Source organism: Delphinus delphis, chromosome 6, assembly GCF_949987515.2.
Source record: "Delphinus delphis chromosome 6, mDelDel1.2, whole genome shotgun sequence".
Lineage (NCBI taxonomy): Eukaryota > Metazoa > Chordata > Mammalia > Artiodactyla > Delphinidae > Delphinus > Delphinus delphis.
This window is the reverse complement of record NC_082688.1, coordinates 36,405,814-36,432,997: the sequence shown is the minus strand read 5'-3', so window position 1 is coordinate 36,432,997 and position 27,184 is coordinate 36,405,814. Positions and strand designations below refer to the sequence as shown.

Below are 27,184 nucleotides of genomic sequence, written 5' to 3'. Positions count from 1 at the left end.
TCTTGTATCTAACTATGGAAGCTGAAGGGGGGCAGACATTCCTCTGTTCTCTTTCTGAAAGCTTGTGTGAAGGCATGTGACTCAGGATCAGCCAAACAGATGCTCCTGCCCAAGAATCTGAGTCTGGAAGAGTTGACCCAGAGGTGTAGAGAGGGGCCAGGAAAGGTTCTGGATTGCTTGAATATTTACCCCCAAGAGACTAAAATAGATGTGACTGAGTTTCTGTCAATATGCAAGTTTAAGTTTTCTACCATCAGCAGAATTTGGACTAGATCTATACAGAGAAAAAGTTACCTTATTACATATCTAAATTGGGACTGTGAAATATTACACACACAAAAATAAATGATTTTTAAAGCGTGCTTTTAAGTAGCATCTCATTTAATTTAAAAAAAATCCTCTAAGATAGGTATTACTGTCTTCATTTCAAGCACCTGGATCACAATCAGTCAGTGGGCAGCAGAGTCAGAACATGGATTTGGGCTACATGACTTCAAGTCCATGCCCCAGGCTCTTAACTGAGTATTCTAATTGCCATTCATCTCTGAACACCTGTTTTGACTTCACATTTCTGTGCTCTAGGAGGGATTTTAAAAATTTTCTAAATAGCTCAAAATTTTTCAGTTAATATTTTGTTAATTTTAGTGTTATTATATTGTGTTCAGAAAATTTAACTGAACAGTTTTTACTTTCGGGAATTTATCATGGTTGACTTTAAGGCCTAATATTTGGTCAACCTTGTATTTGTTCCATAGAAATTTGAAAATAATGTTATCAAATAGAAATGGTCTTAATACAAATTAAAAGACAGATATTGTCAGACTGGATAAAAAGAAAGACCCAACTACATCTTGTCAACTACAAGCTGGCCATTTTTTTTTTTTTTTTTTTTTTGCTGTATGCGGGCCTCTCACTGTTGTGGCCTCTCCCGTTGCAGAGCACAGGCCCCGGACGCGCAGGCTCAGCGGCCATGGCTCACGGGCCCAGCCGGATCGGGGCACGAACCCGTGTCCCCTGCATCGGCAGGCGGACTCTCAACCACTGCGCCACCAGGGAAGCAAGCTGGCCATTTTTAATGTAAAGAAACAGCTGTGTTAAAAGTTAAAGAATGGAGTGGTGGTAAACATTTCTACAGTGCTTAATATTGTCAAGAAGTGTTCTAAGTACTTCACATGTATTAGATTTAGTGTGAACAATGTTGCAATAAAGCAAAAAGTATACAGTTTTTGCCTATGTGTGCAAATTTTGTCTTTTGTATACCAGTCAATATATACAACCTTCCAAATAAGTCAATATCAAGTTTTATGCCAATAAGTCTATAATTCTATAAAACACTAACGCAACATGGTGTTTTGCTATGTAAAACAGTAGTCTTCTGGGTTGCTGAAAGAAGGAAGAAAAAGTTAAAGGATGGAAATTAAATGAACCTACTAACACTAATTAAAAGAAAGCTAGAACGACTATATTGATTTCAGACAATGTAGAGATGTCACAGGAAGGAGTATTGCCAGAGATAGTGTTCTTGCATAATGACAAAGGAGTCAGTTTATCAAAATGATACATGAATTGTCAATATTTGTGCTCTTTATTTGGAGCATTACCTTTTTATTTAAATGCTCAAAGTACATGAAGCAAAACTGATTAGAATATAGAGGAGAAACAGACAAATTTACAATTATAGCTGAAACTTTCAACATCTCTCAATATTTGATAGAACAAGTAGACAAAAAATCAGTAAGGATATAAAAGACTTGAACAACACTATAATCAACTTTATCTAATTAGCATTTGTGGAATATTCTACCCAAGAACAACAGAACACACAATCTTTTCAAGGGTACACAGAATATTTACAAAGATAAGTCACATTCTGGGCCATAAAACAACTCTCAGTAAATGTAATAAAAGATTGAAATCGTTAAACAATATTGTTTCCCAAATATTTAGAAACTAAATAGCATTGGGTTTTTTTTGGCTGTGTTGGGTCTTTGTTGCTGTGCGCAGGCTTTCTCTAGTTGCAGCGAGCAGGGACTACTCTTCATTGCGGTGCATGGGCTTCTCTTGTTGTGGAGCATGGGCTCTAGGCGTGTGGGTAGCACGTGGGCTCAGTAGTTGTGGGACATGGGCTTAGCTGCTCCGCAGCATGGTCTGGGAAGACCAGGGATCGAACCCGTGTCCCCTGCATTGGCAGGCAGATTATTAACCACTGCGCCACCAGGGAAGTCCCTAAATAACATTTTTAAGTAACCCATAAGTCACAGGGAATAAGTCATAAGGGAAGTCAGAAATTATTTTGAACTGAATGAAAATGAAAACACAACATATCAAATTTGGTGACATGCAGCTAAAGACAGTCTTAGGTACAGGGTTAGGTTCCTGTGAGCTTCTAGTCACATTTTTTTGTCTGACAATCAATAATAACCCTGATTTGTGTGTGTCTCTGTTTAAAGACATTCTATTTAATATATACTGTTGATTCATCAACATTGGACTCATGGCCAATAGCACTATACCTCATGCCTGGAAGAAACTTATCTAATGTACATTTTCTTCTTAAGGCACACCACAGCCTTCCTGCAGTTAGGAACACTAAACAGCACTTCAGCACTTCACTTGGGGGTCATTTTAAGGAGGAAAATCACCACCACCACCAAGAAAAAGTTACCAAAGCTCACTCAAGAAGAAATAGATCATCTGAAAGGTTCTATATCCATTAATAAAGCTGAATTTATCATTTAAACCACACCCCCAAAAAAGGACCTCCATGCCTAGATGGCTTCATTGATGATTTGCAGGAAATATTTAAGAAATAATACTAATTCTATACAAACTTCCAGAAAACAGGAGAACCCTTTCCAACTTATTTTATAAGGCCAGCATTACCCTGATACCCAAGTCTGAAAAAGACATTACAAGAATAGCAAACTAACTATAGACCAACATTCTACAAAACATATCTGAGAGGGATTAAAGAAGATATAAATAAACGGAAAGATATACCATGCTGGTGGATCAGCAAACTCAATATTGTTAAGAGGTAACAGTTCCTCCCAAGTTTATCTATAAATTCAAGGCAATCCCAATCAAAATCTCAGCAGGCTACTTTTAGTTGTTTTGTTTTAAAGTAATTGACAAGCTGATTTTTTAATTTACATGGAAATAAAAAGGACTTAAAAGGAACAAAACAACCTTGAAAAGAAAAAACGGGGAGATTTACACTATCTGATTTCAAGACATTATAAAGCTGTAGTAATCTAGACAGTGGGATATTAGTAAAAATAGGTATACAGATCAATAGCATAGAATAGAGAGCCCATATATATATATGGCCAATTGGGAAAGAATAATCTTTTCAAGAAATTTTATTGGAGCAATTTGATATTTATATGCCAAATAAGAAAAAAAAAGAGAGAGAGAGAGAACTACAACCCTGACTTCACACCATACACCATAATCAAAATGAATGTAAGAGCTAAAACTGTAAAACTTCTAGAAGAAATATAGAAACTTTTCATGATCTTAGAGTAGGTAAGGAGTTCTTAAATAGGACATAAAACAAACAAAAAATAACTTGGGTCAAACACTCTTTCTGTATGACTTTTGTTGCCATATCTCTTTTCTCTGGGGCCAGCTAGGCAGCGACTCCCCCTCCAACCAGCCCAGGGCCCTTGGTAGGGGGTCAACTTTGGCACTGACATTCAGCACACTGTCCCTTCCCCGTGCCTGCTGCTAAAGCCAGCTCTAAAGCCCACAGCATCCCACCCTGCACAGACTCCAAAGATGCCACTACTTAGGATCCTGTCCCCCACCCATTCTCAGGCTCTCACCTCTAGCCCTCAACTCTATACAAGGAGATGTGAGTGAAACTTGGTCCCCACAAGGGCTTCTGGCTGCGTGCAGTGAGTGGCTCCACTGTGCTCAGCTCTCTCAGCCCATGCACCACCTTGAAGTTTTGTTTACCATGGAAACCACCTTCTAGAGATTCTAGAGGTGACATGGAATTCTTCCTACTGGGTTCATTTGGTCATTTCAGTGGGGATCTGTTGGCAAAATGGGAGAGGAATTGAACAGAGGGAATTAGACCCCCACCTAGCACGGGAAGTCTCTTTGGATTTAGAGTGGGCAGCAACTTGGTCCCCTCTGATGCTGTTTGAAAGTATGAAACTACAGTAAATGTATTTGCCAGACGTAGGGGAGGGAATAAAGAGGGCAGTGCCCAGCCTTGCCCTACTGGATATTTGAAGCCCCTGGTGTTAAAAAGTCTACCCTTAAGGGACTTCCCTGGTGGCGCAGTGGTTAAGAATCCGCCTGCCAATGTAGGGGACATAGGCTTGAGCCCTGGTCTGGGAAGATCCCACATGCTGCAGAGCAAACTAAGCCCGTGCACCACAACTACGGAGCCTGCATGCCGCAACTACTGAAGCCTGCGCACCTAGAGCCCGTGCTCTGCAATGAGAAGTCCGTGCACCGCAACGAAGAGTAGCCCCCCGCTTGTCACAACTAGAGAAAGCCCGCGTGCAGCAACGAAGACCCAACACAGCCCCCAAAAAAAAAGAAAAAAAAAAAAAGGTCTACCCTCATAATAAGTCAGTTCACTTCAGTGCCCACTTATTGAAAGGTCTTAAAATTAGCTTCCTTCAATTAGGGTTTACTGAGCCCCTTCCCCAATAAGGAGTTACTCTGGGGAATCTCACACAGGTGCCCCAGGCTATGTCTTTATTCCCCACTCTTCTCACACGGGATGGGGCTGTGACTGAGACCAAGTCTCCCCAGTGCTAGGTATGTACTGACCACTGCCCCAAGGCCAGAAAAGGTCAGGACCTCTGGAAGTTGAAGGGACCCCTATGCCCTGAGGGAAGGGTAGGACTTGAATGGTCAGAGATGGGCCAGCAGCCCATGCTGACAGAACAGCCTGAGGAAGGCAAGGAGGCGAGGAATCTCAGAACGTGTTTGAGGAATATCAAAAAGTCTACTTTGGGGAATTCCCTGGCGGTCCAGTGGTTAGGACTCAGCGCTTTCGCTGCCAGGCCGGGTTGGATCCCTGGTCTGGGAACTAAGATCCCGCAAGCCGCTTGGCGAGCCCTCCCAACCCCGCAAAAAAGTCTAGTTTGACTTCAGGGGTGGGGGATTTGGCTTGGTGTGACAGGCAACGAGGGACAAGAGGACAGGTCAGAGCGGGGCTGCAGGAGCCTCCCTGGGACGGCCACGCAGGAGGGTTGGGGAGTGCCCGTCTCCCACCTGGACTCGCACCAGAGGGTGTGTGCTGGGGAGAGGACGAAGATGCCCTTCGGAGCCCGGGGTCACTGGGGAGGGGAAGGCGGCATGCTCGGGGCCTTAGGGGTTTGTGGGGGTCAGGCCGCGGCGGGAAGAGCACCGACCCCTGGTGACGCGGGTCGGAAGCGACCCTCACACCTCGACTGTGAGCCCCGCGGTCCCCGTAGCGCATCAGTTGCTGAGCATCTACCAGGAACAGGGTGAGAGGCGTGGGCTTCCCTCTGCATCCCCATTCAGTGTCCCCAGAGGGACAGGTATCCAGTACGCCCTGGGCTCCCCGTCCGCACCTGGAGAGCCCTGAGCGGTCGCTGGGGTCCCCACTCGGGGCAAGTTCTCGGGAGCAGGGCGAGAAGGCGCGCGGTGCCTCCTCCAGGCAGCCGGCGGTGTGGCCCCAGGCGCCTCCTCCTGCAGCTGCCGCTGCCTTATAAGGCGGGGGCCGGGCCGCGCCGGGGGAGGAGCTGCAGCCGCCCGGCCTCCTCCTCGGCTCTCGGAGCGGCGCGGGGCCGGCAGGGAGCGCAGCGCAGCGCAGCGGGAGCCGAAGAGCGCGCAGAGCCTGCCATGGGCAAATCAGGTGAGCTCGCCGTGCTAGCCGGGCCGGGGTGCGGGGATGGCTCGGAGCCCCAGGCTCCGGGGTCTTCACTGTCACTCTTCCCGTGGTGGGCTGGATCCCCGGGGAGCGGGTCGACAGCCTCCGCCGGGGCGACACGGTTCCGGCCGCGCTCCGGGACCACTGGGTGCGGGATGGAGGGGCTCGCGACGCGGGCGATTTCCGGGGCAGCCAGGAAGCCGGGGTGGCCGTCGGGCCCTCGGGAGAGAGGGAGGAAGGCGAGACCGAGGGAGGGTCCTCCTGTCTGCGAGCCAGAGATTGCGTCAGGGAGGGCTTCCAGGCGCTGATGGGATTAGCGCTCAGCGTCCGGCCAAGGCGTGGCTTTTGCTTTGTTTCAGGACAGGGTTAGAGTTGGAAAAAGCCACAGAACTGTGACAGCCTCTCTTCCTGCAAAACAGCTTGCCCCGACCAACCCTCCGAAAGACAGCTCTGAGCATCCTTTTCTTCGGTCGTTGTCTCTCCTCCTTTAAGTGCCCCTCCACCCCTACCCGGTGCCAGACTCAGTCAGGCTACACACGGTTGCCAACAACGGCTTCCCCTTTCTCTCTGACCTGTCGCGGCCCATCCTCACCAGGTGGCTGTCCCGGTGAAGTGCCGTCATTCCCTAACACCTTCCATCCCATTGTCTGCAGGTGAAAAGAGTACACATTCTTCAGCCCCTTTCCTCCCCCTGCACTCAGCTGTGCTCTGGGCATAGCTCTTCCGCTGGGTTCCCTTTCCCAGCGCTCACCACCACCACCAGCACTCCACCTCTCCCACTTCGGTGAAGTTGAAAATCCTCCCCGTCTTTCTAGGCTCAACTCCTGTGCTGGGAGCCCACCCCGATTTCCCCACCTGGTGTCTTCTTTGTTGCAGCCCTCCCAGCAGTCAGGTTGGGACACTACCCAGCCAAAGATCTGTTTCCCACAGACTCCTCACTTTTGGCAGCCAGGAACCATGTCTATCTCAGCATAGTTCCTGCCTCACAGGAGGCTTTTTTAATGAACAGCTTTTGAACAGAGTTCAAAAGTCCTGCTTCATGGGAAGTTGAGATTGTCAGCCTCAGATGGGTAAGGCTAGGTCTCTTCTTGAACCTGTCCTCAAGATCTGGACTTACGAGGTACCAGTGTTGGGAGTAAGTAGTTTTCTCTGGCATTGGTCCTAACCTGCCCTTATCTGTAGTTACAGGTCTGGCTTTCAGCCCTGACTCTGCTAATCACTTGCTGTGTGATCTCAATCAAAGCCCTTTCCTTCTCTGTGCCTCAGTTTCCTCATCTATACAAGGAGGATGGCCTATATCATCCCCAGGGTCTTTTACAGTATGGAAAGGTGACTTGCAGTTAAAGAAGAATGTGATAGGTGGCGGGTGTGGGGAGAGGAGGGCGGGGACACGAGCATGGAAGATGTGAGAGGGCACTTTGAGATCCCTACTTGGGAAATCAGTTCCTTTCTCTATAGATTAGGAGAAAATCCACAAATTCTCTACAGCTACATTTTAATCAGTTGTTTCTGGCTTCTTCCCTAAGAAACAGTTTTCCAGAACTGCTGGGTGCCTATCTTCTATTTGTTCATTCATCCCTCTCCCCCTCTCTCCCTCCCTCCATCCTTCCCTCCCTCTCATCCTTCCATTCCACCATCTATGAGCTCTGTACCAAGCTGTGGACCCAGTGCTGCGGAGGGCATGGCCCCTGCCCTCAGGAGTGTTCATGTGGATTATGAAATGCACCATAAAGCGGATTGGGGGGATAGACAGGCACCACATGGCTCCAGTAAGAGGTGGAAAGTGATCTAAGCCACAAGACAGGTACAGGTGAAGAGAAGTGGGAGCTCAGGGGAGGGGAGAATCTCTGCCCAAGCGTCCAGTGAAGGCTCCTGGAAGAGGTGGTCAGACCCCAGAGTGTCTTGGAACTTTGGACTTTTTCCGATGGGACCTGGGGGGACCATTGAAAAGCATCGATCTCAAAGCCGCAGGACTAGAGCTGTTCCAGGGTGGAGGGCGGATCAGATGGGAAGAGGGTGGAGATGGGGGTCAGGGAGAGGCTGCTGCAGTTCCTCAGGCAAGAGATGACAGAGACATCTAAGGGACTGGAGAGGAAGCGGGGATGGATTTTTGAAATGGTAGCCTCGAGCAGACTTGGTGATTAACTTGCTGTGAATAAGAAGGAAAGGTCAGCGGTATGAATCTGGGTGCAGGAAGGTGATGACACCTTCCAGGACTGGAGGTGCAGAGTCCAGCAGGATGGTGGTGGAAGACAGGTTAGAGGTGGTTCAGGCAGTTTCCACCCCCCTTCCCATGCCCACCCTCCACATATACCCAGGGACCTTTCAGAATGCTGGCCCTTAGCCACATGCATTTTATTTCTCTCCCCCCACCCCGCCCCGAAGACTCTGAGCCCCCTGGATAGCATCTGGCTCCCCTAAGGGACCCCAAGAGAAAATGACTTTTCTGGGTGACACGGGCCCAAACCTTGATGTTCCGGGCTGCCAGCCTGAGGCTGTCTGTGCCCAAAAGACAGGCGGCATCACAGACGTGTATCCACCCAGGGGCTTTCTGTGGTTCCACAAAGACTCTCATAAGGAGCCTGCCTCTTCTGGGCCTCAGTTTCCTCATCCCTATATAGGAGCCCATCTCTTTTTAATCTTCAACCTCAGATATACCCCAGAGCTGTTGGGGTAGCGGGCATTGCTGGAAAAGTGTCACATAACCAAAACAGCTTAAATTCCAGGAGTCACTTGGCCCAGTGTTCAGAGACTTCCAGGTCCGGCCACTGGCCCTGGTCTCCCTGCTGGGCTTCAGTTTGCAGCTGGGCAGAGAAAGGCAATGGCCTGGGGCTCAGTGAAAGCCTCTCATATAGTCCCTAATAAGAGTGATCACCAATTATTCTGCTCCTGCTGTGTGCCAGGCTTGGAGCTGGGTATTTCACATGTGTTACTAACTTTCGTAACAGCACTGTGAGGCAGTTGTTATCAGCTGAATAGATTTACAGAGGTTGAGTACTTCGCCCAAGCTCACACCCTGACCAATAAGTAGACAAACTAGGATTTGTACCCAGCTCTCTGACTTCCCAGCTGGGTGCTGTCCCCTCTACCACAATGACCACTTGTCATCCTGTTTCTCAGCCTGGACTCTGGCCCTTAGGGACATCCACACACCCTCTAATTGTCTCTAAGAATCTTCTTATCCCTTGACCCACATCTCCCAGCCCCAGAGGTTATCAGAGCAGAAAGACCTTCAGGGACCAACTAATCCGAATTTTCTACTGAGCAAGGGCCCTCACACCTCTGCAGGGGGAGGCCATGTGGCCAGGTCAGTCCCAGCAGTACCATTTTCATCTGTTGATTCCAAAGAAAGTTTCAAAGAAAGGGTTTCCCTGCCTTGAAGCTATTTTGAAAACCACAGATGTCATCCTTCCTTCTCACACAGGTGGGGAAGCAGGGCCCTGGCACTGGGCAGGGACTTGCCCAGTGCTGGCGGGCAGGCCTGAGTGGCGGCAGGCAGGGCTGGAGAGGGGACCACCTGTCTGCTGGTGAGAGCAAGCGCTCTCTCTACCCTGGCTTCTTCAGCCCTTCAGTGACTATTGCCCATCACAAAGGGGCAGCCGATACACTGGGACATCCTTGTCATTCTTGCTTAGGGAAAGGAAGATGTATGTAAGGTGGAAAGTGTGTGAGATCCGGGGCAAAGGAGGGACATTCTTAGATCTGGCTCTAATGTGGACTCACTGTGTGACCTCGGGCAATTCACATGTCCTCCTAAAGACCAAAGTTTCCTCCTCTGTAATGAGAAGAATCCTGTCCTCAGGGTTACCCAGTGATGGTGTGAGAATCTCATTCATTTGTTCTTGTGCTCACCTACTCAGTAAATATCTGAGCTCAGAGGTACTGAAAGAGGTCATCAAGGCCAGGTTAAATACCAGCAGCCCTGCTCCTGTTAAAATCTGGGAAGGGATCTGATGGGAGCAGTTTCCCCCAAGGCCAGGAGGAACTTTGGACTTCAGCCTCCTTTAGGAGGCTAAAGGCTCCTCTGCCCAACAGTAATGATAATAATTATAGCTGACATTTAGTTGAACTATAGTTGTTCACTTTGCTCCAGATCTGTTCCAAAGCATTTACGAATATTAATTTATTTAATTCTCACAACAACCCTGTGAGGTGAATACTGTTATCCCCATTTTGTATATGGAGTCAATGAGGCACAGAGGGATGAAGCAACTTGTCCAAGGTCACCCAGCTAGTAAAAGGCAGAGCTGGGATTTGCCTCTTGAATTTCCTGGAACCCAAGCTGAAAAGAGCTACTCATCTGGAACTCATTGCTTTTTTGTTTGTTTTTTGAATTTTATTTATTTTTTGTACAGAGGTTCTTATTAGTTATCTATTTTATACATATTAGTGTATATATGTTTGTTTGGGTTTTTTTTGTTTTTGTTTTTCTTTTTGCGGTACGCGGGCCTCTCACTGTTGTGGCCTCTCCCGTTGCGGAGCACAGGCTCCAGACACGCAGGCTCAGCGGCCATGGCTCACGGGCCCAGCCGCTCCGTGACATGTGGGATCTTCCCGGACCGGGGCATGAACCCGTGTCCCCTGCATCGGCAGGCGGACTCTCAACCACTGTGCCACCAGGGAAGCCCATATGTTTGTTTTTTTAATCAACTTTTTATTCTTTCTTCCTGATAAACTAGCAAAACCAGCTTTGCCCCAAAGGCTTTCTAGCCTCTTGCCAGGGGACCAAACAAAACCAGCTTTGCCCCAAAGGCCTTCTAGCCTCTTGCCAGGGGACCAGAGGGGCCTGTCCATAATTCCTGCCTTGGCCCCTGACGGTCCTGGGCCTCTCTGGTGGGGAGTCTGGCGAGGGTTGAGAAATGAGTCAGCTGGGCTCTGGGAGGCCTCCGAAGAGGATGGATGCTGAGGGAGGAGCCCGTCGCAGCCACCAGCTGTGAGGGAGGAGGGGCACGGACCTCCTTAGATTCTTTATTCAACAGTTAGAAGCTCTGCCCTAAAGAACCTTCAAGAGCCCCCAGTCCAGCCCCACCCAAGATGCCTGCACCCTCCAAGCGGCAGAGACCGCCCCGGCCAGCCGCCTTCCCTCAGCCGCAGGAGCCAGGCCCAGGCAGCCCCTTCCACCTTTCAACAGCTCTGGCCTTAAGCCCCAGGTCTGCCCCCTGGAGCTTCTACTCCACAGCCCCTGATTTTCCTCTGGGGCCCCTCACGACGGTCTGTCTATAAAGGCCTTGGCACAGAGGAGGCTCTTGAGAAATCTTAGTTCTTTTCTCTTCTTCCTTCTTCCTCTTCTTTCCCCTCAGAGATCTGAAGGCGGCTGCCAACCCCACTAGGCTGATCCTCCTCCTCAGACTGGTGGCCCTATCTTTCTCTTCTCAATGATTTCCTCTGTCTCGTGACCCTTGGGGTGGGGTGGGGTTAAGGGCAGGGTTTCTCTCCTCGTGGGCCTACCTCTGGACCAGTTGTAGGAATGTGGACAGGTTATTTCCTTCTTGAGCCTCAGTTTCCTCATCCGAAAAATGGGTACAGTAGTGGAAGCTCCCACAATGGTGGTGAGAAGTAAATCAGATCTTGCACAGGCCTGGCACCTAGAATGACTGGCCATCGAGCAGAAGAAAGGTCCTCCTTCATTCCAGGCTGGTACCCTGAGGCTGTGTGACTTCTGAGCCTCAGTTTACCCTCCCACAAAATGAGGGCATAATCCCTCCCTTCTTCTCCCCCCACAACCATGGGGTGGCTCTGAGGGCTCTCCCTGCATCAGGCAGGGATGGGTGGGTTTTCTCTGACTCCTTTTTTCCTTATGTTTATCTGCTCTCAGGTTTCTCTACAGAAGTGAGGTGTGCCTCTTTCTGGGTGCGGTCATCAGTGGTATCTTGCTTCCCTGAGGTTGAGGTTCTGCTCACAGGGGCCGCCTGGACTGGGACTGGCTGCCGTGGTGAGAGGGGACCAGTGAGTCAGCCAGAGGTGTGGTCATGGGGCCGCCAGGCCTCCCAGCCAGGGGCAGGGAGAGAGGGCACCCCTCCTGACCCCTTCCTAGGAACCCTGGCCCAGGGCACTGGCTCTGCTGGGATCAATGACTGGCTTCAGCTTCTGGGCTACAAGCTTAGGTTGGGAGCAGGAACTTTCACTTTTGTTTCACTACTTCCCACGTTCTGGGAGTGCAGTGACCTAGTTTTTAGCAGCCTTATGTCCCCTCTGCCAAGGAGACTGCAGGGCCTGAGCACTCCAGAGTCCAGTGTATCTCACCCCAGCACTCAGAGCTGTCTTTAAATGGGCTTCACCTTAGCGACCCACCCATTCCCCTATCTCCACCTCCTCCACACAGCCCCGGGATACACCAGGTCCTTTCCACACTGGCCCTTTCTGCGCTTTTGCCTCCTCATTACCTCCTCCAGGGAGCCTTCCCTGATACATCTGTGGTCACCATTGCCCATGCCACTCAGTCCCATGCATCTCCCGTAGTGTCCCACCGTGGCCTGCCTGGGACATAGGAGCTGGAAGGGATATTAGTATGGGCCTGGCCAGGTCTGTCACTCAGATAGAGACCTTCTGCCACTTTGTGTGTATCCACACCTGCCCTTGCATGGACACATACACTTACCTTGATCACTTGTTAGACAAGCTATGAACTCCTGGAAGTTTGGGGTCAGTCGGTCATCTTGCCTCCTCTCACCCCTACCCTGATGGGACCTTATGGGATCTCAGGGTTGGAAGGGACTTAAAGGTCATCTGACTGGGTCTTCAGTGCCTGAATCCCTCTGAGAGGCATCACCTGCTTGTTTGTCCCCAGTGCTGGAGAGCTCACTACCTTGCGAGGTAGCCTTTTCAGTCTTCAGAAAGCGTTCATGGAGAGAAAGATCTTTCTTAGGCTGAGCTGAAATCTGTCATCCTGGCTTTTCCACCCACTGGCCCCAGCTCTGCCCTGTGCGGCCCCAGAATTCAGCAGGGCCCTCTACGGTGTCTTCCAAAGTCTGATCTTCTTCTGTACTTGCAACCATCCCTTATAAGACCACCTATCCAGCCCCTCCTTCACCTCATCACCATCTCTGAACACACTTCAGATTCTCACTGCCTCTAATGCAAGGTGGGGCCTGGGCTGGGTGAAGCATTCCAGCTGGACACTGGCTTGTGCAACACATCGCCCCGGAGCCCGTGGGTTTCTGGCTGCCACGCCACCCAGCTGACTCTTTAGCGTGTTGTCAGCGAGGCCCCAGTGCGGTTCCCGTGAGTTGTTGTGGTTCCTGCCACTTGCACCTGAGATATTCTGGGTTTTTTTTTTTCGGTACGTGGGCCTCTCACTGTTGTGGCCTCTCCCGTTGCGGAGCACAGGCTCCGGACGCGCAGGCTCAGCGGCCATGGCTCACGGGCCCAGCCGCTCCGCGGCATGTGGGATCTTCCCGGACCGGGGCACGAACCCGCGTCCCCTGCATCGGCAGGTGGACTCTCAACCACTGCGCCACCAGCGAAGCCCCTGAGATGTTCTTTAAAAGCCTCTGTGACTCCATTATCCACAGGAACATGCTAAACCCAACATCTTTTTTTTTTAATTGTAAAAAACACATGACATAGAATTTACCATCTTAACCATTTTTTAGTGTAGTGTAAAGTATATTCACATTGCTGTAAAACAGATCTCCAGAACTTTTCCATCTTGTAGATCTGAAACTCTATACCCATTAGACAGCATCTTCCCTTTTCCCCCTCCCTCCAGTAAACCCCAAATCCTTGTCTTTCGTTCCAACAAGGGCTTGGCCGGCCTCTTGGCCACAGAGGCCTGAGACTTCAGGTGGTAGCTCCACCCTCTGCCTTGTGCCCAGTTACCATCATCAGGGTTTTCACCTCCACGCCTTTGTCACAGCATCTCCCCATCTCTGCCTGTCAACCCAGATCTCCCAGATCCTGGCATTCAGCACCCCTCTCCCACCCCTGTCCCTGTCTCACTCCACATTACTGTGACTGGACCCCACTGGACTGCCCTGCCGGGCCCTGGAATGTTTGAGGTCAGGACCACTCGCTGTCCAATATTTTGGAAACCCCTTGGAAAGCTCGACCACCACTGGCATAGCCTGCAGTTTCCTTCCCTCTGCTGGGTTGGTGTCTAGCCCAAAGCTCCGGAGGGCAAGCCCTGGGTCTTCTTCCCTCACATCCCCTCAGAGGCCCAGTGGGATTCTATCTGAAGGCCCAGGAGACCTGAGGGATCTGGCTGAGGGAGGGGAAGAGGACCCCTGCTGCTTCATCTCCACGGCCTCTGGGGGAAGACAGCAGAGGAGGAGAAAGGTGGCTGGTGAAGGTGACCTAGGCTAGTGGACAGAGGGGTGCTTCTTTCATCCTCTGGTTTACACCCTCCCTGCCCATGGCCAGGCCTCAGGGGCAGGCTCCCGCCAGAGGGGACTAGCTCAGTGTTGTGGACCCTCTGTGGCCATCGCTCATAATTCACCCAGCTCACCCGCCGTTTCCATGGTGGAGGGGGGGTGGGGGGGGGAGAAGGGGGACTCCCAGATTCCTAAGGCTGCGCTCTGCGCCTTCACAATCTTAGCCTGGCCGGCTCCTGTCCAGACCTCTGTGGGGCCTCAAATCAGGGGTCGCCTTCCTGGTCTCCCAGACCGTGTTAGGCTGCTTTTCTCTGAGTTCCTCTTGACCTGTGCTCACCCGCACCTTGGCCCTACCGCACTGTTGGCTAGTGTCTGTTTACAAGGCTGTCTCCCTTCTGTGTGTGAGCTCTTTGAGGGCAGGACACGGCTGATTTGTCTCTGGACCCCCAGCGTACAATATGGGACCTCGCCCAGAGGAGGCACTCAGAGAGCAGATGTACAGAGGGATGGGCTGGGGTTGGATGGATGATGGATGGGTGGTTGGACGTTGATGCTTAGATCATGAATCAATAGGTGGATGGATGAGTGGTGGAGAGATGGATGGAGGATGTGGGATGGATGGGGTTCCATTTCAGATCCGAATTGAAGGGACCTCTGTCCACTACTGACCTGGCCTGCCCTTGGCTTCACCACTTCTTGGCCTTGCTTTTTCTGAGGTTGTGACCCAGTTGGACACAAGCTCCACCTCTTCCCTCACCTGCAAGCCTGAGCCCAGCTGATCCCACCCCACCACCGCGTTGTTTCCCACACTCTCCCCTCTCTCTGCTTCCCAATGCTGTCCTACCCTGGTTGGTCCTCTTCTCTTCATCTGTCCCTCTCTCTCGGGACAGTGCAGGCACCCCTCAACCCCAGCCAGGCCTGTTCTCTCTGGGCTCCCACCTCCAGCCCTTGCTAGTCCCCCTGACCATGCACTGTAGGTCCGCTCTGAGCTACCCAGTCTCCTTCAAACATTTTCTTGCAGAAGTCCTGCTGCTTCCTGTCCTGCCTCCCACCATCTGCTCTGCACCTCCAGCCCATCCCCCACTCAGCAGCCAGCAGGGTCTTCCAGAAACACAGCTCTCCTCAGCTCACTCCCCGCCCCCATTCAGTCGCTTCCCATTGCCTTGGATAAAGATCCAAATGCCTAACATGCCCCATGGGGCCCTGCGTAGTCCAGGGGGCATCAGTGTGCAGAGACCGGGGCAGCAGCCTGGGCACGTGGGCTGAGGTTTGAGCTGGGCTTTGCTCTGAAGCCTGCTGGCATACTTTCCGTGGCTCTTTTCTCCACGCTGAGACAGTCTCCATCTTGAAATCATTGCAGCTTCCAAGCAGTTTAATGACGAGGTCCTGAAGGCCCACAATGAGTACCGGAAGCAGCATGGCGTCGCCCCGCTGAAGCTCTGCAAGAAGCTCAACCGGGAGGCTCAGCAGTGAGTCCCCCCGGGGCCCCGGGCAACTCGGGCCCTTCCCGGTGCTGCCCCTGCTGCAGTCCCAGATGGGCTCTGGAAGGCAGGAGGGACGTGGGTTGGGGGGCAAATACAGCCAGACTTGAATAACCACTCAGCCACTTACCCAGGCAGGTTCCATTGTTCCTCTGAGCCTCAGTGTGCTCCTCTGTGAAATGGGACTGGAGTGGGGGCTTAGAGGAGTTGCAGGTGTGATGCCCCTGATGGCCTCGGCGAGCCCAGGGCAGGGAAGGAAGTTCAGCCACACCAGGTTAGGGCTCCTACTCCGGGGGCTTCCCTGGGCCGTACTCGCTCTAAGGAAGCACCGTGGACTCCGGCAGGTATTCAGAGGCCCTGGCCAGCACGAGGATCCTCAAGCACAGCCCGGAGTCCAGTCGTGGCCAGTGCGGGGAGAACCTGGCGTGGGCATCCTACGATCAGACAGGTGAGTCGTTTCTCGGCTCCCCCGCTCCTGCCTGAGCCGGGCCTAGGACATCCAGCGTGCACGCCCCTCCTGGCCCCAGCGCCCTCCGTGGTGCTGTCGCCGTGATGCAGCCACAGGCCCAGAAAAAGGGAAGAGAACCCCAGAGCTGTCTGTCTGCTCCCAGGAGCTGACTGCAGCTCACCACAAGGTCTCCGATGGCCAGCTCAGGGCCAGGCCTGTGCTGGCTGCCAGGGACACAGAGATGAGTCAGACTGCCCAGCCCCACCCCCCTTCCAGAAGAGCTCCCAGCAGAGGAGTGAGGGCGGGGAGACAGACCGTTTCTGTGCTGAGTCTCAGCCTGACCCTGCAGGCCCTGAAGCATCCCCAGCCTCAGAAGGATTTTACGTTCCTCACGTTTTTCTGAAAATATTTACAGTGCTTGTGTATTAACTTTCTTCACGAGAAAAAATGCAATAGAGTTTTTTTCCGTGCTGGAAAAAGTAATAATAATGGGAAAGACAATTTCTCATCCAAGGTCACAGCCTGGAATGGTGATCCCACCACACTGACCAAACATTCTTGAGCTTCCTGGCTCTGACGAGGCTGTGGTGGCTTTTTAGGAAAAATGCTGGAGAGAGCTACCTCGTGCTCTGAAGCTTTCTCCAAACTCCCTCGGGAGAATGACTGCTCCCTCCCTGGCCTCACATTCCTGGGAGTTCCCCGGGGAGGCCCTGGGAGTCCTCTTGGTTTCCCTGAGGCAGAGTCCCTCCAGGAGAAGTGTGCACTTGCTCCCCGGGAAAGCAGGAGCCTGAGGCCCGCAGCCCCTCCCCAGGCTCAGACTGTGGGCCTTGGCAGGGAGAAGGGAGAGGGGTGGGAGAGAGCCGGCAGGAGACAGGGCTCCTCGCGCTGGCTCCCTGTGTGGCTTTGAGCAAATCTGCTACCTTCCCTGGCCCCAGTTTCCCCATCTCTACAGAGAGGGGTTGGGTAGGACATCTCTAGGGCAGTGGTTCCCCACCCTGGCTACACACTGGGATCTTTTGTGGAGCTTTCAAAAAATACTAGTGCCTGGATCTCTCCTCCGGAGACCCTGATACAGTCAGCCTGTGGCAGGCCCCAGGCATCAGTAATTTTGAACAGCTCCCCAGCTGCGGCCGCTGTGTAGCCACTGTTCTCGAAGGACTTGCTCCTCAAAGTGTGGTCCACGGATGAGCAGCGGCACCTGGGAACTTGTTAGAAATGCAGACTCAGGGCTCCACCCTAGATCTTCCAAAGTCAGAATCTGCATTCTAACAAGAGCCCCAGGTGATCGGTGCACTCATTCAAGTTCAGGACTTACTGCTCTGAGGTCCGAGGCTCCTAGCTCTCTGGCCCTGAGATCAGCCGCTCCCAGGGAAATGCTGTGACCAGTGGATGCTCCAGGGGAGTACCCTTCTGCCTGCAGTGGAGACCCTGACCCACCGGCCCAATTACATTTCCTCCTGTGGGTGTTTCAGGAGCCAGACTTGCGGTGGGATGAAGGTGTGGTCTCCCGGAAACTCAGAGCATCATTAGAAGCCCTTGGAGTACGTTGCATTCAACCCGATTGTACAGAACGGGGCAGGCCTTGCCCAGGATTACACAGTGAATTAGTGTCAGGGCAGGGACACAGATGCTGGTCCCCTGACCTCAGGCCAGGGCTCTTTCCAACCCCTAACAAGGCCCTCCCTGCAGCCTGGATGTGCTCATGGGCAGGAGTCCCCATGTCAGCTCGTTGGTGCTTTATGAGACGTCTAACTGTGGGATGGGTGCTTTGGGGTTAATGGGAGGAGATGGAAGGAATAGGGAGTTGGTTGATTTTGCTGCTGAGTTTTAAACTTTCTTTGCCATACAGGAAAGGAGGTGGCTGATAGATGGTACAGTGAAATAAAGAACTACAACTTTCAGCAGCCTGGCTTCACTTCCGGGACAGGTGAGTGACATGGTCACACCAGCGACCCGGCCCTGGGCTGGGTTGCAGTTTGGGTCTGACTTCAGAGAGGAGCTAACCCTCTGAAAATCAATTATTTCCCTCCTGTTTCACCTCTTCCATATTTCTGTGGTTTGACTTTGCCCAGAGGGCAAAACCCTCTTTCCCCAACACACACACACACACACACACACACACACACACACACACACACACACACACACACACACACACACACACACACACACACTCCATCCAAGAGCACCCAAGCTGCCGATTCCTGTCCCACCAGCTCAAAGCTCTTCACCTGACTGGAGTGTGATATAAGGAGGCTGTGGATTTCAAAGGTCGCTGAGTGTTTCTCTCCAGGAGTGATGCCTCAGCGCTTTTAACCTGTCATCCCGCTTCTGCTCCAGCCTGCTCCCCAGCGGCCAGAATATTCTAAGACCCTTTCTGCCCACGCTGCTCTCCTGCTTAAGCTGCCAGTGGCTTCCTGGGGCCGTTGAGAAAACGGCCAAGCTGCTGGCTCTTCTGGTCTGAGCTCCCTCCTCCCCCCACACCCTCACATCCTTCCTCTCTGCACCTCACTCCTCACAGCCTCCCAGGCATTCTCCCTTCACCTTTATACTCGAGTTTGTCATTCAGGAGGGCCTGGAATGCAGAAAGCTTGGATCTAGTCTCAGCTCTGGCACTATTAGTTGTGTGAACTAGGGTCGACTCCCTGTTCTTCCCTGTCCCCAAGGGAGAGGGACAAGGCAGAGGCCTCTATGGGACGTTCTGAGAGCCAGTATTTAGATGCAGGGGACTGGCCAGGGACCATCAGCCTTTGCGTAGGCCTCCCCGGTGAGCAGTAAATGGTTAGCTTACTAAGCCCCGGGCAGCCGCTCCGAGCTCTGGGCTCCCCCCGCCCCTCAGCAGCAGTCACCAGGCTCCTGTCTTTCCTCAGGACCGACTCACATGCACCCAGGGCCCAGGATGGGTTGGAAGGGGCTGTGCATTTCTCTGACCAGAAGGCACCAGGGAAACTGGAAAGGGGGTTCTCTGTCCACCCCCCATTCCTCTGCCCCACCCCATCCCACCCATGGATGGAGCCACTTATGGCTTCTTACCCCCGGAGACTTCTTCAGAAGCAGGAAGTGACATGTTCTCAGAGCCAGTCACCGTTTCCTGTGGTTTGTGCTCACCCCTTTGGGCAGGGGTTCTTGCAGTCGTGTGGGGAGAGGTAGAAGCGTCTGCCCTGCGGGGCAGGACAAGGAGGCCACTGTCAGGCCCTGAGTGAGAATTGCTGGTTCTGTGGCAATTAGATTTGAGAGGTGAGGGAGGGAACAGTGACAACCTCCTACCAGTGATTAAGGACGTGTAGGCAGAACCTGGTTTTCTTTTCATAAAGATCAGTGTCCAGAAGACGTTTTATTTCACAGCGTCTGGACGTCCTTTTCCGTTGAGCAAGATTCTTGGGCAATCAGACATGTGTCAGAGCAAGTGATTGGCGTTGCTCGTGTGTGCACGCCACTTGACAGTGAAAAGCATCTCTGCCTCCATGGCCACGTAACCCTGCAACACCATTTGAAGGTGGGGCTTTATTCCACCCGTTTGCAGAAGAGAAACTGAGGCCCAGAAAGGGGAAGAGACTCCTGTTTACCTTCTGTCCTCAATCTGATGCTTTTTACATGGCCCCTGCTCCAAGGTGGGAATCTCTCAAGTGTCAGAACTGGAGATGGGACTCAACTTTCCGTGACCACTGACCCACTGTGATCCTGTCTGTTGCCCCACATCTCCCAGCCCTAAAGAGGAAAACCCCAGAGCCTCCAGGCCCTATGCCATCCCAGGTGCCAGTGGACGATGCCTGGGTCACACAGAGCCTGATCCTCAGACAGGAGCACAGCTTTGGGTGGTGATATAAGCGGGGCTCGCAAGACCCTTAAAGATGCTCAGGCCCATCCCCCATGAGTCAGCCTCCCCCAGAGCTGCTTCTTGCTGCACCATGGTTCAGGGGTTCCCTGACCTGAGTCCATGTTGCAGGTGCAAAGGCCTTTGAAATATCCTATAATCTGTCCCTACCGCACCCCACCTGCGTCAAAGTCTTGTGATGAAGGACACAGTTCTATGCTTTGTGCTGAGCGGAGAAAAATAGCTTCCTGCAGTCCCTTTATGTTTTCTTTTAATGAGTAGGCTTTGTTTATTCTGAATAAATAATACTTTTATATGACATGAAATTTGCAAGCTGTATAAGGTGGAAAGTCTTCCTTCCGTTCCTGGCCTCCAGCGCTTTCCCTCCCAACCAGTAATACCAGTTTCTTGTGGATCATTCTAGAGATGTTCTGAACCAGCAGTTGTGTAAATGCTCCCTTTTCCCTTTTTTATACTCTGGTGTCAGATAGATGATCTGTTTTGCACTTGCTTTGTCCACACAGCAGCTTGGCAGAGATTGTTCCATATCAATACAGAAAGAGATTCCTCATTCTTATGCATTATTCTCTTGCAAGGATGTACTGTAACTTACTCAACTTGTTTTTCAAATGCATATTCTAGGAAGTTTGGGTCCATAGCAGGAAAGAGGATGTGATCCCTTTAGGAAAAAAAAAAGAAAAAGAAGGAAGCTGTTAGTAGTTTAGGGTTAGAAACCAGTGTGTATCTGATGGTTGCTAAGGAAGTTGTGTCCTTTAATTCATCTCTAAATACCCAGGCTTAATTATCTCCGCAGACAGAAACCTCTCCAGTCAGAAGAAGCATTACTTAGTCTCATCGATTTGGAATAGGCTTCCACGGGCATTCACACTGCTGGTGCGCATGTGGTGTCTGTAATTATTTTCTTGGCAACCAGTGGATAAATGGCAGCTCTTCCTTGTCTGGGTGACAGAGAGAGTGGGTGGGTCAGTGGCCAAAGCATGTGGTCTCTTGGAGAAAAGCCTTGTATGAAAAAGGGCCTGAGCCTTAATGAAAAGACAGTCTAAGGGACTTCTCTGGCAGTCCAGTGGTTAAGACTCCATGCTTCCAATGCAAGGGGCTTGGGTTCAGTCCCTGGTTGGGGAACTAAGATCCCACATGCCTCATGGTGTGGCCAAATTAGAAAAAACAAAAGAGAAAAGAAGAAGAAAAAACAAGACAGTCTATAGAAGCAGTGACACCTGCTGACAGCCTGGAGATGGGAAAGAAATGTGACTCAAAAATGTAAGGACCCAAAAAACAAAAAAAGTGTAAGGACCAAGGGTGAATTGGAAGGTAGTGTTTCTTCTTTTCTGAGGTGAGAATCAAAGTGTATCGAGCAGCAGTTAACATGAGGTTAAGGATAAGTGGTCAGGATGCATAATCGTACTTAGTGTTTGTTTTCTTTTAATTCTTGCTTTGATTGTATCACATCAACCCTACTGATTAGTGTTTATGTTTGCTTATTTTCATAAAGAATTTAATAAACTCAAATCTTTTAGGGATGTAGACAAAGAAATAAACTATACCTAAATTTCAAAATTATAAAAATGGAGTTCATTTATAGGGGGAAAAAACACAATTTAATTAATGATGGTTTATTTAGTCCTTACCAAATACAAGACACAATGGGAAATATCAACTCTGTCTCTTCCCTGAATGGAAGAGTGTGGGTACCAGCCTGTCTCTTTCCTTCCTTCTTTCTTCCTCTTTCTTTCTCTTTCTTTCTTTATTTTGTGGTGAAATACACTTAACATAAATTTACCGTTTTAACCATTTTTAAGCATACAGTTCAGTGGGATTAAGTACATTCATGTCGCTGTGCACTCATCACCCCCATCCATCTGCTGAACTTTTTCATCATCCCAAATTGAAACTCTAAACCCATTAAACAATAACTCTTATCCTTTCCTACCACCCCCAGCCCAAGCCTTGGTAGCTACTATTCTACTTTCTGTCTCCATGAATTTGACTATTCTACCTATATAGGTAAGAATCCTACAATATTTATCCTTTTGTGTCTGGCTTATTTCACTTAGCATAATACCCTCAAGGTTCATCCATGTTGTAGCATATGTTGGAATTTTATTTCTTTTTTAAAGCTGAGTAATATTCCATTGTGTATACATACAACATTTTGTTTATCCATTCATCTGTCGACGGGCAGTTGTTTTCTTTCCCCCTTTTGGCTGTTGTGAATAATATTGCCATGAACACTGGTGTACAAATATTTGAGTTCTGCTTTCAGTTCTTTTGGGTGTATGCCTAGAAGTGGAATTACCAGATTATATGGTAATTCTGTATTTAATTATTTTAGGAACTGCCGTACTGTCTCCCACAGTGGCTGCACCATCTTACATTCCCATCAGCAAAGCAAAAGGGATCCAATTTCTCCCCATCCTCATCAACATTTGTTATTTGGTTTTGTTTATTAAATAATTTCCATCTTAATAGGTATAAAGCAGTTGCCCTCTTTCTTTCCTAACCAGCCACTGGAAGCTTAGCTACTCTGGTCACAATTTTCCTCCTTCCCTCTGTCTCTTCCTTTCTTCATCAGATATTAATTGGGCATCTACTATGTGCCAAGCCCAATGGTCAATAAGACAGATATGGTGCCTGCCCTCAAAGAGGAAATATAATATCTTTGGGGTTGTTTTCGAAAATGAATGCCATTCTGTGACATGGCAGTAAATATCCCATTGACCTGTCAAAGGATCTCTATGAGAAAGGTGCAAAGGATGAACTCCCAGTCTCTACTCCCAGGAGATGAGAATTTATGGTCATTGAGCAAAGAGTATGTTACAGCATCAGCTCTTTGACCCCAAAGCAGGAGGGGAGTTAGAAGCTAAGCTATGTTAGCAGTTTGAAAATACCAGTGAGTGAGGGGCAGGCAGCCTGAACAGTGAGAGAATGATGCTGGGAAGCTTTGGCAAGCCACAGAAGCACCTGGAGGGGCAGGCAGTAGCTTGAGAAGGAACTGGGCTATTTGGCTCAGAGCAGAGGGAACTGAAGGAGGCTCTAACTTGTCAAGGTCTCAAAGAGCTCAAACTGTAGAAAGCCTGCATTTCCAGTGGTGGCAGAACTTAGTCCAAGATGGTTCTTCCATATGCTTTTCATTCATTCACTCATGCATTCCATTCATTCATTCAACAAAGGTTTATTTTACATTTTCCATGTGTCAGGCTGTGCCAGGGCACTGCATGTACTTTGATGAATAAATCAATTTGGTTCCTGCCCATGTGGGGCTCATGGCCTAGTGAAGGAGCCAAACAATTAGCAAATAATCAGATACACCATTGCAAATGGTAAGAATGATACGAGGGGGAAAATGGTGCAATAAGACTCAGGGGAGGGAGGTGTTCAGGAAATAAGAGTGATTGTGAAAGGCCTCTCTGAAAAAGTGACTTTTTTTTTTTTTTTTTTTTTTTTGTGGTACGCGGGCCTCTCACTGTTGTGGCCTCTCCCGTTGTGGAGCACAGGCTCCGGACGCGCAGGCTCAGTGGCCATGGCTCATGGGCCCAGCCGCTCCGCGGCATGTGGGATCCTCCCGGACCGGGGCACGAAACCGTGTCCCCTGCATCGGCAGGCTGACTCTCAACCACTGTGCCACCAGGGAAGCCCCTGAAAAAGTGACATTTGGGCTGACACCTAAGGGACAAGAAAACGCTGGTCATCAGAAGAGCGTTGCATACAGCGGCCAGTGTGTGCAAAGGCTTTATAGTCAGAAATAACCGGATGTGTTCAAGGAATGGAAACGAGGCCACTGGGGCAAAGCATTCACTCTCGTTTTAGGTACGACTAAACAATGGAAGGATTTTTAAGCAGAGAAGTAAACAGATATGACTTATGTCTCAAAATGATCACTCTGGCTATGTCAGTGGAAAGTGAATTGAGGCAGCAAGGGTGGCTTCTGGAGAGCCAGGCGAAGGCTGTTGCAGTGGTCCCAAGTGAGAAAAGTTTGCGGTTGAGACCACAGTTTGGGGAGTGGATGGACTAGAGATGTATTTTGGAGTTAGATTCTTCAGGATTTTTTTTTTAACATCTTTATTGGAGTATAATTGCTTTACAATGGTGTGTTAGTTTCTGCTTTATAACAAAGTGAATCAGTTATACATATACATACGTTCCCATATCTCTTCCCTCTTGCGTCTCCCTCCCTCCCACCCTCCCTATCCCACCCCTCTAGGCGATCACAAAGCACCCAGCTGATCTCCCTGTGCTATGCGGCTGCTTCCCACTAGCTATCTATTTTACGTTTGGTAGTGTATATATGTCCATGCCACTCTCTCACTTTGTCACAGTTTACCCTTCCGATTCTTCAGGATTGAATGATGGGTTGTTGTGAGGAAATGAGCAGGAGGGAGGAATACAGAGCCACCCTGAGGATTTTGTGCGCAGAGGTACCAGACATGGAAATGGGAGGGACCAAAATCAAGAGTGAGGTTTGGGCAGGTTAAATTTGAGAGGCCTGTGACTCATCCAAGTGGAAATGTCAAGTAAGTAGTTGTGTTTGGAACACAGAGGAGAGATTTGGGCTGGAGAAAGAAATTTGGGAGCCAGGGAAAGATGAAATCGCCTGAAGAGTGCAAAAAGAAAAGATAAGAGAGCCCAGGATTGAGCCTTGGGAAATGCGGGTCCTCTAATATTCACAAGTGAGATAGAGGAGGAAGAGGAAGAGGCAGTGACATGGGAGGAATGCCAAGAGAGGAAACCAAAAGAGGAGAGTCCTTTGAAAAGCGGAAGAGTCGACTCCATTAATGTTCCTGAGATATCAAGTAAGATGAAGACAAAAGGTGACCATTGGGAAGGAACATGGAGATCATTGGTGACCTTGAAGAGTACAGTTCGGGGGGAGGGGTGGAAGCAGGTGCCAGGTAGGGTGGCATCCTAATTGTTGGGGTCTCTGGGCTTTGCCATGATCTCTGGGAGACCATGAAACCTTTGGGCATCAGAGAGTGAGATGAGTAGGGTCTTTGTGGCTGACTGAGAGGACCCGATGCATTAGAAAATTGGTCCGTGTTTTGTGTCTCCTCCCTCTGATTGGTGGCTGAAGATCAAGCCTCTCACAGCATGGTAGGACGGCACAGGGGTTCAAGAGTCCCTTGCAACATCATTCTCCAGGCTTTGCTAACTAATCTGTTTCCCTCTCCCCATGACTGCTCCCCTACAGGACATTTCACTGCCATGGTATGGAAGAATACAAAGAAGATGGGAGTGGGGAAGGCATCTGCAGGTGATGGGTCCTCCTTCGTGGTGGCTAGATACTTCCCAGCAGGGAATGTCGTCAACCAGGGCTTCTTTGAAGAAAATGTCCTGCCTCCAAAGAAGTAATTTGGCCAATGTAACGGGCAGGTGGCAGACGTAAGAACTTGGATTTGAAGTGCCTAGAACAACAAAAACTCAGCTGTGTGTCTGTCCCTGTGGGTGTATGTGCTTGCTCGTGTGATGCTGTGAGTCTCTTGAGCACACACTCGGTTTTACAGTTCTGCATGAATTCATTCTTACCAAAGAAATGAGCATATGAAGCCTTTACCTTGATGGTTCCCTAGACTACAATTATTTGGACTTTGGCGGGGGGGAATCAATTTTTAAACTTTAAAAGAATTTTTTAAGCAAACTCCTTTTGTACCTTCCTTACTTATAATATCCATCCCTGGACTTTCTGTATTCCAAATGTTTGTGATGCTGAGAAAATGAAGTTCATTTTATGTGACCTTCATGCATTGTAATCTACTTTTGGTAGATATTTAAGAATATTAAACCCTCATTAAATGTGACACAAGATACAGCTTTAAACACATAAATATAAAGCAGCTTCCATCGGAAACACGGGGTAGGCAGGGGCTCCATTTCACAGAATTACTGAGATTTCTCCGTTGTAAGCCATGATGTCATCTGCACTCCTCCTGGAATTCTCTGGTGGGATTGCCAAAGAACAAATGGAGAAAAAAGCTTTACTTCCTTGCATTTTTCTACCTTCCACCGCCCCTTGCCCACCCACCACCCTCCCTTTTTTCTTAAAATCCACGGGCGTTTCAGAGTTCAATACGCCCCCCAGCACCACCTTGGTTTCCAGGGAGCTGGGCTAGGCCTGCGATTCACCCATCCCCCACTCAGCCTGGTGGCCTAGGGCCTGTTCTGGGAGAAAGCCCCTCACACCGCCTGGGCTCTTGGCCAAGCAGCCTTGGAGGATGAAGTCAGTGAGCGTGGGGGTGAGGGTGAGCTCACTCAGGGCCCCCGGAGGAAGCCCTCCAGCCTCTGCCCTCCCCCCAGCGCACAGGGTGGGAGCCCGGGGCGTGTTCCTGGCAGCTGTGGCTGCAGCTGTGTTGCTGCTCCCTCCAGGAATGTGTGACAGGCCCAAATGTTGCAGGAAGATGTCTCCCATGCGGGGGCTTAGCGTCGCTAATTTAGTTCTGTGTTTTGCCTCAAACTACACAAAGCCCTCTTGAATAACGACTTCACATGGTCCATGTGGGAGGGACCAACCCAGGTGCCAAGCTGTGTGTCCCTGAAACTGTGGCATCTCCAGGTGGTGAGATAGGCAGGGCTGGGAGTCTGTGCAGGCCAGTCTTTGAAGGTCTCTGTGGCACTGTGAACACAGGCTCATTCTGTGCCCTTCATTTCACCCAGGGATATTGATAAAATCTTTTTTGTTTGTGTAATATCTTACTCCCATGTGATTCATGCCTGATTCTGTATCAGTGACTAAGGTAATCCATAACTCTGAGTTCCCATCTTAGGTAACTCAAGATTCTGAATACCTCCAACCTCTCCCTTGTAGACCGTGCTCCTTAGGTGTCTATGTTTTGAATCACGTGACCTACCATCACACAGCTGACTGGTCTAGAGTGGACATGTGATCCAAGGGCAGCCAATCCCTAGGCTGGCCATGGACTGGGAATTTGAGCCAAGAAATATGGAGTGAATTTACCAGTGGAACTGAAAAAATACGGATGCCACGAGTTTGAATTAAGGCCACGGCAAGCCAAAGCTGTGTGCAAGCCCTGTTATGAGTTGGAAATATATAGAAGTGAGAAAGCCAGTTGTCAGAGGTATAAAACAGGTGGAAATACGGAAAGACTCTTCTTGACCTTTCTAGTTCCAGGCCAAATCTGTATCTTTAAAACATACCCTTCATTTTCTTCAGGGCTTCCCAACAAGTTGATATATCAGCTGATGGTCCCCAGAAGATTAGAATATTAGAGTCCCCTCCCTTAGGGAGTTTCCGTGAACAGA

At 50.0% G+C, this 27,184-nt stretch overlaps 1 protein-coding gene across 2 annotated transcripts; it reads left to right on the top strand.

The window, feature by feature from the left end:
• The first annotated feature begins 5,759 nt into the window (after positions 1 to 5,759).
• On the top strand, positions 5,760 to 25,758 carry GLIPR2 (GLI pathogenesis related 2). 2 transcript variants are annotated; one of them, XM_060013391.1, is made up of 5 exons: positions 5,760 to 5,845; positions 15,530 to 15,638; positions 15,995 to 16,098; positions 17,948 to 18,025; positions 25,119 to 25,736. In XM_060013391.1, exons 1-5 carry the CDS (start codon positions 5,833 to 5,835, stop codon positions 25,277 to 25,279), a joined length of 465 nt encoding a protein of 154 aa, XP_059869374.1. In that variant the 5' UTR covers positions 5,760 to 5,832; the 3' UTR covers positions 25,280 to 25,736. The 2 variants fall into 2 exon arrangements, with proteins under 2 accessions (XP_059869374.1, XP_059869375.1); XM_060013392.2 differs by lacking the exons at positions 15,995 to 16,098; positions 17,948 to 18,025 and having other exon boundaries at positions 25,119 to 25,758.
• The last annotated feature ends 1,426 nt before the right edge of the window (positions 25,759 to 27,184 follow it).